Source organism: Lacerta agilis, chromosome Z (genome assembly GCF_009819535.1).
Source record: "Lacerta agilis isolate rLacAgi1 chromosome Z, rLacAgi1.pri, whole genome shotgun sequence".
NCBI classification, from domain to species: domain Eukaryota; kingdom Metazoa; phylum Chordata; class Lepidosauria; order Squamata; family Lacertidae; genus Lacerta; species Lacerta agilis.
In genome coordinates, this window is record NC_046331.1 from 12,079,552 (window position 1) to 12,090,933 (window position 11,382).

General features: G+C 43.9%; 1 protein-coding gene across 1 annotated transcript in view; it reads left to right on the forward strand.

The window, feature by feature from the left end:
- Nucleotides 1–11,148, forward strand: part of PLPP7 (phospholipid phosphatase 7 (inactive)) — a 33,469-nt gene extending 22,321 nt beyond the window's left edge. The window contains exon 3 of the mRNA XM_033137796.1: nt 10,739–11,148. Coding sequence (XP_032993687.1) covers nt 10,739–11,103 — 365 coding nt within the window. The 3' untranslated portion in view covers nt 11,104–11,148. The remainder of the gene's footprint in view (nt 1–10,738) is intronic.
- The last annotated feature ends 234 nt before the right edge of the window (nt 11,149–11,382 follow it).

Below are 11,382 nucleotides of genomic sequence, written 5' to 3' on the forward strand. Positions count from 1 at the left end.
TCTCAGTAGGTGTGCAGTGATGTGGGATAAATTCCAAATGTTGTGCAGGCTGAAGAAGAGGCGGGCAGGGGCTGAGAGAGGGAATGCTTCCTCTTCTTCTCCTGGAATATGACGTCCAACTCCTCACAGCCTCGGGATGTGAATGAGAGTATCTATTGCCATCAAAGATCACACCATGAATCTCACTCTTTTCTGTTCTCCTTGGAAGCTGCGGTAAACACCTCGCCCCAAGTCCAGGAGATGATGCAGGCTGCTTTCTCTCTCTCTCTCTCTCTCTCTCTCTCTCTCTCTCTCTCTCTCTCTCTCTCTCTCTCTCTCTCCTGTCTCATCTGATGTATTAAATGCACTGGCAAAGAACAAACTGCGTCTGACTAGGGCTGTCTTTGTATAAACAGGGGGAGCTCGTATTTTACTGCCACTGTAACTTGCACCTAGGGAGAGATGAATCTGTCAGTTTCATTTTGTCATTTTTCCAGTCTTAAATACAGTTAATAGAGTTCTTTAGGCTGAATTTTGTGATTTTTAAACATATTTTTTTAAGAAATCCCCATGAAAATTCATCACCATTCTTGTGCAAGTTTTATCAATTACTGTAGTCACATGTTTGCAGGCGAATACCGGTATATGCATTTTTGCAAGCAATTTCCTCAGTGTAATGCACTTCTTAAAAAAAACCACTTGTGCTAATATATGCATTTTGATGCACATTTCCCACTAATGTGTGCATTTGTGTATACACTGCTTGGGTGGAGAACTGCATCACTAAATTCAGAGAAGTACAAATTTCAAAGGGCAGCCATGTTTCAGTTCACACATTGGTTGGAAAAGTGTGAATTAAGTAATTTCTCATTCAAATGCAAACAAAATAAAATATCTCCACTATCCCTATGTGTAGCATAAAAATGTTTAATCACCACCACTGCCAACATTCAAGACTCACAATTCACAGCTTTGCTATTATCTTCTACAGTATTTGCAATTCTTTCTCTCACTTGTATCCAACCATTTGCACTGTTTTGTACATCCACTGTTTCACATGGACACTATTCACTCAACACAGCTTAAGAGCTGACTTGCCGTCCTGCTGTTTCCTTTCCTTCTCTGCACACATTCCCATCTACTGCTCTTTCTGTCTCCTATGCATTTTGTGTGTCCCTATGTTGAAAATAACTTTTGAGCAGTTGGAGCATTTGCAGACAGTCCATAACAGGCTCAGGCACTGGCTAGAGGGTTTGGTTCAATCAGCTGAAGCCAGAGATCTTGTAAGGCACAGCTGGTACAGCATCTACTTTGAATGCACAAGATCCCAGATTCAGTCCTAGCATCTATCTCTGGATAGAACTGGGAGTGTCACCTGCCTGAAACCCTGGAGAGCAGCCAGTGTAGCAATACTGAGCTACCGTAGATAAAACAAGTGGTCTCTGTATAAGACTGCTTCCTAGATTTGTATCATTGTTGTTATTACTACAGGCAGCAACCATTTTGCATAGGGGTTCCATTCCTGGACTCCGCATACATCAGCAGAGCGCAAATAAGCCCCACCCCATTCCACCCTCTTCCGGGTCCGAAAGGAACCCGACTGTCAGCAGTCGCGTGTCAATTGGACATGCGCAAAATGGTCGCGGTCTGTAATTTTGTTTCTCTTGTCAAGGCTAACTTGATTATTGTTTTGTTTTGGCTTTTAGGAAATCTGCAAACCAATTTTTGGGGTGGGGAAGGGAAATCTGTGTGTTCTGTTCTTTACTTTGATAACTGATAGGTAGGTATCTCTACAAACATAGTCTTGCCCTAAACTGCTTGGGACCAGGTTGTGTGAAGAAACACCTGCACCACTCTAAGCCTGCCTGGCCTTTAAGACTGGCCTCTGGTAAGATCCATCAGGCACACCTGGCAGGGACGTCTCAGTGGCCGCTCTGTTTTTGTGGAACTCCTTCCATGGGAAACATGCTTGGCTTCCTCACTGACCGATTTTACATGGGCTGCGCTTCTGATTTTATGTTGTGAACCTCTCAAGAACCTGAAAGGTGGTTTTAACATTTCTGAAATAAATTATTATGCCTGAGCCACCTTGCTGCTTTATCACAAGAGGTTGCCTAGTGACCACTATAGGCCTACTAGCCTGTCCCCCCAAATGACTGGAATATTGAGACCTAGCAACCATTGTGGGCCCATCAACTGCTCTATCCAATGGCTGAAATATTGAAGTCATATTAGTTGCCTAGTGACTACTATAGACCCACCAGCCTGTCCCTCCAACCCAAAGTATCAAGGTGGTCATAGCATCATAGCAGTATAGAATTCTAGAGTTGGAAGGGACCCCAAGAGTCATCTGGGCCAACCCCTTGCAATGCAGGAATCTGTAATGCAATAGATGGTGCAAATATGTGTCAAAAACTAGATTCTGGACCAATGACCATTTAGTGCAGTGGCTTATAGAGTCTGGTAGTGAGAGCTGTGAGGCAGTCCAGGAAGTGACTAGTTAAGATTTAACTTCAGCTGTGAATTCAGGAAAACTTTAGGCCAGGGCTGGAAAACCTTTAGCCCTCCACATGTTGCTGCTGGACCACAGTTCTCATAATCCCTAACCATTGGTTGTGCTGGCTGGTGCTGATGGGAATTGGATTCCAACAACATCTGGAGAGCCACAGATTCCCAAGGTCTGCCTTTATGCCCCATTTGCAAAATTGGTTAATAACAGATCTACCATGCAGGGTTGTCATAAAAGTGACTGAGATCATTGTGTGCAAAGCACTTTGAATGCTCAGAAAGCAGCATAGAAATGCCTTCACATGGGAGGTATGTGTCATGCTCACCAAAATCAGGGCATCAGTAGTTATTTTCAGTACTGAATTACCAGAGCCAGCCTCAGCAACTGGTACCTTTGTGCAGCTACTAGCACCTAAGTTCTTTGGTAGGACTTGGGTGGGGCACTCGGCACTCCCACTCCCATAGTGCTTTGGCCCTCTAGATGTTGCTGAACAAAAACTCTCATTAGCCCAGCAAGCATGGCCAGTGGTTAGGGATGAGGGAGTTGTCGCTCAGCAACATCTGGAGAACTAAAGGTTCCCCATGATAGCAAAGTCCCTTAAATAAGGTTGGAGGAGTCCAGAGAGAAAAGTCTTGACAATGCCTTACTGATTAAATTGAGCAGTGTACAGTATATAATTTGATTTGGGCGGGGGGGGGGGAACCAGGGGTGTTTTGTCCTTCTTACTTCAGGCTTTGAAATAACAGGGCAGTGTACAAGCATACAGAGGTAAAACTCCCTCGGAACCACATAGCCAGTTAAAGCACAATGCTACTTTAATGAAGATCATACCACTCTGCAGGGTTACTAAGCAATACCCCCACCTGTCTTCCTCTTCACTAGTTGTCTTTAATATCAGCAGAGTTAACCCCTTGATGAATGATCTCTGCTGTGGGACTTCCAACACCCCACAGGTGCTCTCAAGGGATTCTATGTTGGGGCATTGTGGGTCATTAAAATGCTGGTTGGTTCACCTGCCACCTAGTGGGATGCTGCTGCCTGCCACTACAGTTAAGCCCACCTTGGGGTGCAGTGGCATGGGGGGCACACCAGATGGCACACTGCCTGTGCAGGAAGCTCCAACCCAGAGCCAGTGCTGTGAAAGATTACAGGGAATGGCTGCACCTCCACTTTCTTCCGCAGCCCCCTTTTCCATTTATATTTCCACCCTGGTGTGAAATGTGATTTGCCTTAATAGCAACCCTTCCAGGCAGAACTTAGCAGGTATGAACGACGGCACGCCAGCTGAATCCAGAACGGAGTGTGGAGAAATGCTTCTGTGATTCAGCAGAGCTATTGATGCTGTCAGCACTTACAAGCATCTCGGGGGGGGGGGGGCACACGACTACTATACTTGAAGTCTCACTTCCAGTTTGTGACCTTGGCAAGGTACCCCTGCAGGGAATGGGGGGACAGACAGAAAGGTTCCTCCCCCCTCCGAGAGTGGTTTTGCAGCTGCGAGGAAGAGACTTCACCCGAGGGGGAACCCATATGCATTTATAGCCTGCCTGGCCCTAATGCGACTTGACAGAAACATGAGCTGAGAGAAGAAAGGAAGAATGGAGAGAGGAGAATTCAGGATATTTCTTGAAAGCTGCTGAAGAACTAGGTTTTTGGGTGCGGGGCAGGGGAGTCAAGGAGAACATGTCTTTAAAAGCTTTTTTCTTTTTTCTTTTTGCTGAGAGAGAGAACTGGATCCCAGGGTTAAATGCCAAAAATAAAGGTGGCCCTGGAGCTTGGGGGACCTGGTCTACACAGTGCTCCTGAAAATATTGTGGTCTCACACTCTTAAGGCTTGAAACATGCCTTGGTGCTCATGGCAGACACACAATGTACCTTCTAAGATCACATAGCACTACATAGGAATTCATTGATGGAGGCCAGCTAAAAGGCAAATATATTGATGGAGAATAGCTAAATGGAGCTTCCATGTTCAGGCACAGTATATCTGAAGGACCAGAGGCTTTGAGTAGCCATCAGAGCAGCTTAGTTCTTTCTTGCTCTACTTCTGGGGTGGAGAATTTTTTTGGCTTTGAAGGCCAGGTCCTTATCAGCATTGGTCTTGCCTTGCAGTTCAAATTTGACAGGTGGATGGGATGGCCCACTTGTCAGTCACACAGTGTCATTAAGACATCATGTGATTAACAGGTGGGCTGTCCCATCCGCTTCTCAAAATCCTTTTCACAGGGTCCCAAGCTTGTGTACTTCCTAAAGAACCAGTGTGGTGTAGTGGTTAGGAGCAGTAGACTCGTAATCTGGTGAACCGGGTTCGCGTCTCCGCTCCTCCACATGCAGCTGCTGGGTGACCTTGGGCTAGTCACACTTCTTTGAAGTCTCTCAGCCCCACTCACCTCACAGAGTGTTTGTTGTGGAAGAGGAAGGGAAAGAAGATTGTTAGCCACTTTGAGACTCCTTTGGGTAGTGATAAAGCGGGATATCAAATCCAAACTCTTCTTCTTCTTCTAGAGGCATTGAAATGACTACATCTGGTTTGCCACAGTGAGAACAGGATGTTGGACCAGATGGGTGTCTGGCCTCATCCAGCAGGGCTTGTCTTACATTCTTGTGCTGCTGGAAAGAAAATTCTGTGCTTGGTCTGATCCAGCAAGGCAGCACCTGCATAGTTACAGAAATGTCCCTTTTCTAGTGAGCTGTGCTGAATTGCTTATTCTACAACGTCAGAGCGGTTATCTATTGCAGCAGGCTTGGTTTGTTCATCAATCATTGTGCATCTCTAGGGAACTCTGCAACTACTCTCTGTCGTCCTCTGCATTCTAAAGACCTTGCTGCTGATTGCCAACTTCTTCTTTTTTTATTGGGCTATGCTCCTCTGCCTTTAATAGCAGCGTGGCATGCCAGAAAATTAAGGAGATGAAGCTTTTCCTGTATAGAGAATGAAGTCTGGGAAAAGATTCAGTTGCTCAATTTGTATTTGCTGTGCAACTTTTAAAGGCATAGGAGCAGGGCTCAAGGGGAAAGTTGGCCACCAAACTTCTATCTATTAATGTGTAGGGCTGAAAGCAGAGCTGGGGAAAATTCAGTCCTTGGGTCCAAATGCAGCTCTCCAGGCCTCTTCATCTGCATCTCTGGACTCAACCCAGGTTACATCTCCTCAGCCACAAACCCTCTCCCAAAACCACATCACCCACCAGATCTGCTCTGCAATCTCCTTCTTACAACTAATTCTATTTCCACTCCTGTTACTTTACAATTTATTCCTTGAATACCGGGTATGTGAGGAAAGATGTTGGAAAAGAGTCAACGGGAGGCTACTCTCTCAGGATGTTCCCAAACTTGCACTAATATAATAAAATGCTAAGCAGGAGATCAGCATCCCTGTGTAAGATCTCTTTCCACCGCTCACCCTCCTGATGAGCTTTGTCTCTCCAGAACAGCTGCAAAGTTGCTGCATTTCGCAGCAATCTGGGAAGAAGCCACACTAAAGTAATTGGTTCAGAGATACAAATTGCCTTTGCTCACAAGGGCACAGTGTGCAAAAAGAATGGAGGGTCTTGGGTCAGCCAGCCATTTTACTCGTTAGTCCTAATCATCTTGGACAGGGGAGTCTAACATATCTTATACTTCTCATCTCTTCCTTAACCCCATACCTCATAATCTTTTTTGATAATTTAGCTTATGAGGCAGTTTATACCCACTCACACACTTTAGCCCCCAAATCTGCTAAATATTGTGGAAAATTGTCTGTATGCTGTGCAATCTAGACACCTCTTAAGATATCATAACCACTTTTTCTGGGACGTTTCCTGAGATCAAGGAGCAGGTTTTTGTCTATGTTTAGATGCCATCATGAATCAAGATGGTGGACTGAAACTTTCAAAACAGCACTGATCTTAACCAAATATTGCATTACAGTCCTTGAAATCAAGGAGCAGGTTTCATTTATATTTGGATACAAATGCACACCATTTTGAATCAAGGCGGGTGGCCAACTGGTTTTCAGAACTAATGTTTGGTTTCCTACAATTCCCAAGCAACGCCATGGACTAGGCTACTAATACCTATATATTTCCATGGGCATGACCTCTTGTTTAAATAATAGACCTTTTTTCTCTACTCTGAAATGTGTGTCTGTGGTCACCTCCAGGTGATCTCTTTATTGGGTATTCATCTTGATTTGTTTCCACAATGTATGTGGGGAGGTTAGATGACACTGGCTGTTTACTGAGTGTTTATTTATTTAGAGCACTTATACCCTGCTCTTCAGCCAAAAAGACCCCCTAGAGTAGCTTACGTACAATTAATTAAAGCAGGACAGTGCCTGATGGAGCTGGGCTTTCAGCAAAGAATGAACCCTGCTTCCTATCTCTCCCAGTCAGGCAGAGAGCATTCATTCTAATTTGTCTGCGGGGAGTTTATACTGTGTTGTGTTGTGTTGTTATCCCACATATTCCAATGCATTTCCCCTTCACTTTCCTTATCACAAAAAGTCCAATCTGGGGATGGAATGCCAAGTCAACTTTAATTGCACAACTTGGACTTGCCAAAATGTGACTGACTCCCATCTGAAAATAGCAGCCACCTGGAAATGTGCACTCTCTCTCAATCTCAATCTCTCCCTCTTTCATGCATCCAGACTGCTGACTTTTATTTTTATGAAATCATTGTTCCACTGTATGCTGCATGGGAAATTAAAGTTAACCTTTTGAATTTTAAGGGTGTGGGGGGTATAGGAAAGAGGAAGAAATCCAAATTAGTTAAAGGCAAGCTTAACTAATTCTCACTTTCCAAAAGAATGCACAAACCGAAATGCAGCCACCATTTGAAATTTGCACTTTCCCAAGTTTTGCAATGCAGTCCTCCAGCCAAGCAACACATACAAACATGGATTTACTGGGGTAAAGTGTGCATATAAATGCATATGTTAGTGAAACTAGCCTACAAAGGTTATATTACTGGAAATTTATTTGCAAAAATGTATGTGGCTGGTTAAAGTGCATGCAAAAATGTGTTTATTAGGATAAATTCACTAAAATGCAGATGAATTTTCATAAGGACTTTATTTCCCCCCTTTCTTGCAAATTAACGTAGAAATATGGAGAACTGAACATAAGACTGGGAAAAAATGAGAAGCTGCGAGAAACCCAAACAGGCATGTTTGAAACTGACATATAGCTCCTTTTGTGTGTGTTCATTTTTTGTGTGTGTTTCAGTCACACTAGTGGGCACAACACAGCTGTGTGGGTGGGAAAGAGATGATGCATCTGAGCATGCCATTTGAAAAGAGCAATACTATTATCTATCATTGTAGTCCATTTTAAAAATGCACAAAAGCCCTTTTTAAACTTAGGCACTGCTGTCTGATGGTATCAGTAAAGGCGTACTCAAGTGCCTGTGCGTCGATACAGCCACCCACCTAGCGTGTCATTGCACACATCAAACCCATGCCTCTTAAAAAGACAGAAAAAGAGTGCCAGGGAATCCTTCAGCCAACCTAGTGCCCTCTAGATGTTTCAGACTACAATTCCCATCTGCTCCAGCTGCATTAAGATGATCTACACCTGCAGAGATGGTTCTGCTGTTCTGTTCTACCACCAAGCAGCCAACTAACATTCGTATTTTACAAATGAGGAGCACTGAGACTGAGAGGTTTTGCGCATGTGTGTGTGTGTGTGTGTGTGTGTGTGTGTGTCACACACACACAAACACAATTGCTAGAAATTTTACTTGCCGTTGTTAAAACTAATGGGAATCAGGAACACTTACTGATCTCCTGCAGCAAATCACATAGGGAGATCTTTTGGTAGAACTCAAATCTAGCTCCTGCATACCCCCACCCATTTTTATTAGGAAAGCAGAAAGGTGCCTTGCAGCCAGCAAGTTAATCCATTGCCCTATCTAGCATAGTTCTCCAGGGGCTTTGACAGGAGGCTTTGCCTGCCCTATCTGGAGATAGCAGAGAAATCATCCTGGGACTTTCTGTGTGCAGAATATGTGCTCTGACACCAAGTTGCGTTCTGTCACCTTCAATGACTGGGGCAGGGAGGAAGATTATTACCCCATGGGATTCAAAAGCAACGCAGACAGTGTCTGGCCCTGGAATATCCCAGTGGCTCATAGTGACCCTGCCCTATAGCTGAAGTGATTGGGGCAGGCAGTCAAGGCAGCCGAAGCCTTGGTTGTTGGTATGTAGGCCAGATAAGGAAACTTGAGCCTTGACTCACAGACTGACGGCACCAATTGTATCTATTTCTGAAGGCCTTGTGCCCCTGACAGGCCTGATTTGCTGTTGCCACCGAACCTTCCCAGCAATTTGGTGAAACAGGCACTGCAGCTGATTAGAAACACCAGAACGTTTATGCCCCTGAACTATGTGCCATGACACAAGCTAATTGGAGTTGGAGGCTGAAAGAACAGTGCCTTGCCCAAGGTTACTCTAGTAGTGAGTCTGTGGCGGATGTGAGACGTTAACCTCTCTGTGTGTGGGTATAGGTCTCCGAAGGCCTTAAGTATAGAGAGCCTGTGTGGAATACCGAGCAGAGCAAGTGTTTCCAGCCTTTTTGGGCCTGGGGCTACGTTTGGAAGCTCAGGGAACTCCCCCAGGCACCACAAAATACCCATTTCACAGAAAGAGAAACAAAGATGCTCAGAACCCCAAGTTCCTCTGAAAAAAACAGGAAAAAACATCTACACAAGTACACTCACACACATACAAGTCAAATCCTTTCTGTTTTTTTAAAAAAATGTGATGGGCATGGGGCTTTTGTGGGCACCAAGGACATGTCTGAGGGCACAATAGGGTCCCCAGGTGCTACACTGGAGGTCCCAAGAGCTAGAATGTCAAACTAAGACAGTGAATGCCAGGGTTCAAATCCACACTCAGCCATGTCACTCACTGGGCTACCTGGAGTCATCTGCTATATTCCTCAGCCTACCTTACTTCAGCACAAAGTTTAGGAATTACTGGTCTACATTGTCTAAACAGACCTTTGGTAACCATCTTCCAAAGCCAAGCTACCTTTTGATTGACTGTCATTATCTTGTAATCTCTCCACAACAATACTTGACAGGTGCATGTGTTTTCTCTCTTACATAATTCTGTCCATATCCCACTTTTCCTTCAGAGTGGGCTTTTGCCAACATGGTCTCCTCACCTGCTATACTCTCAACAACATTGTGATGTAAATCCATCTGAAAAATAGTGGCTGGCCCAAAGTCACCCAGTGAGCTTCATGGTTGAATGGAGATTTGAACCTGGGTCCCAGTGCTATCATGACACTCTGTAAAAACTAAGCCCTACTTACACACTCAAAAAGTAAACATTTTCATGGTGTAAGTGTGCCTTTGATTGAAATTCAGATACACAATTCAGCTAAAAGTCTGAGAACATTGCTTTAAATGTTTCAAGTGAACAAAATACTAATCAGAGGAGGCTGCTTGTTATTTGATGGTTGCTAGTGGTGGGTGAATCTCATTTCCCCACTTTTATGTTCAGTTTGCCGCATTTTTGAAGCAGTTTGTGGATTATTATTTTTAAGTCACAAAAAATAACCAGCATTTTAGTAGTCATTGCTCCTAAGAGACACATTTTTGCATGGAATTTTGCAAGCAATTTCCCCATATGCAATGCATTTTTGTATGTTATTTTCACTAATATATGCATTTTTAAGTACAATTTATTTTATTTTATTTTATTTTTTGGTCAAAGAACCGCATTGCAAAAATTTGGAGAACAAATTTGAAAGGATATTTGTGTTTTGGTTTGCATATTATTTGAGGGAGGGCAAATTATGCAGGTTTGCATTAAAACGTGAACATTTTTTGTTAGCCTTTATTTTTCAGTTTAGGGAAATGCTTGTAGCTAAGAATCACCACCTACCCCCTCACCCACCAAGAAACACTTCATGCATATGCAGTGTGAATTATAGTAAAATATTAACCAGGTTTGGATAATGCTTTAGGTTTCATTGTACCAGTTATGCGTCTTAACTGCCTTAACAGGTTCTCAGAGCAAACCATGGATAGCCAGTGGTTAAAGGGTTACGCTGCGTTTTCTCGAATATATTTAATAAACATGTACCATACAGTTTCAAAATTCCCTTCTGTTTTCTGTGTCTCTTAGCACATTAAAATGTGAAATGAAATGAATTTCTACCCTAATGGTTACCACTTGAGATGATTATTTTAACCTTTTGCCTCAGACAGCTTGTCTCTCTAATTCTCTGCCTTGTTTTTTTCTCTCTTCTGCTCCAGCCTTATTTCTGGACATCATCATTGTGGCTGGCTTACAGAAGATGGCCAAGCGAAAGGGCCCGTATGACATAAGCCCAGGCCTGTTGGACTACTTGACCATGGATGTCTATGCCTTTCCAGCAGGACACGCCAGCCGAGCTGCCATGGTGTCCAAGTTCTTCCTCAACCACCTGGTCTTAGCTGTGCCACTCAGGATCTTAATTGTGATCTGGGCCTTCTTGGTGGGACTTTCCCGGATCATGGTTGGGCGGCACCACGTCACCGATGTCGTTTCTGGATTTGTGTTTGGCTATTTGCAGTTTAGGCTGGTGGAGGTGATGTGGATGTCTTCTAATACTTGCCAGATGTTGATCTCCATGTGGTGAAACAGCAGCAACGCACTGTCCTTTCCCCCTTTATTTTTACACAATGAAGACTTGAATACACTTTTTAAAAAGTGAAGGATTTTGAAAATGAAACACGGTACACAAACCTCCACATGTTGGGAATGAGTATCAACTTCCACCAGGCTGGTGAAGACCTGGTTGCATCTATTATAGCACAATGTCTTGGGATGATTTCTTGCTGGTTGTGCTGCTGAGACCCACTGCTACATTTTGCCATGTTTTCTTGACTCCCAAGTGGATGGAAAATTCATTTCGCTG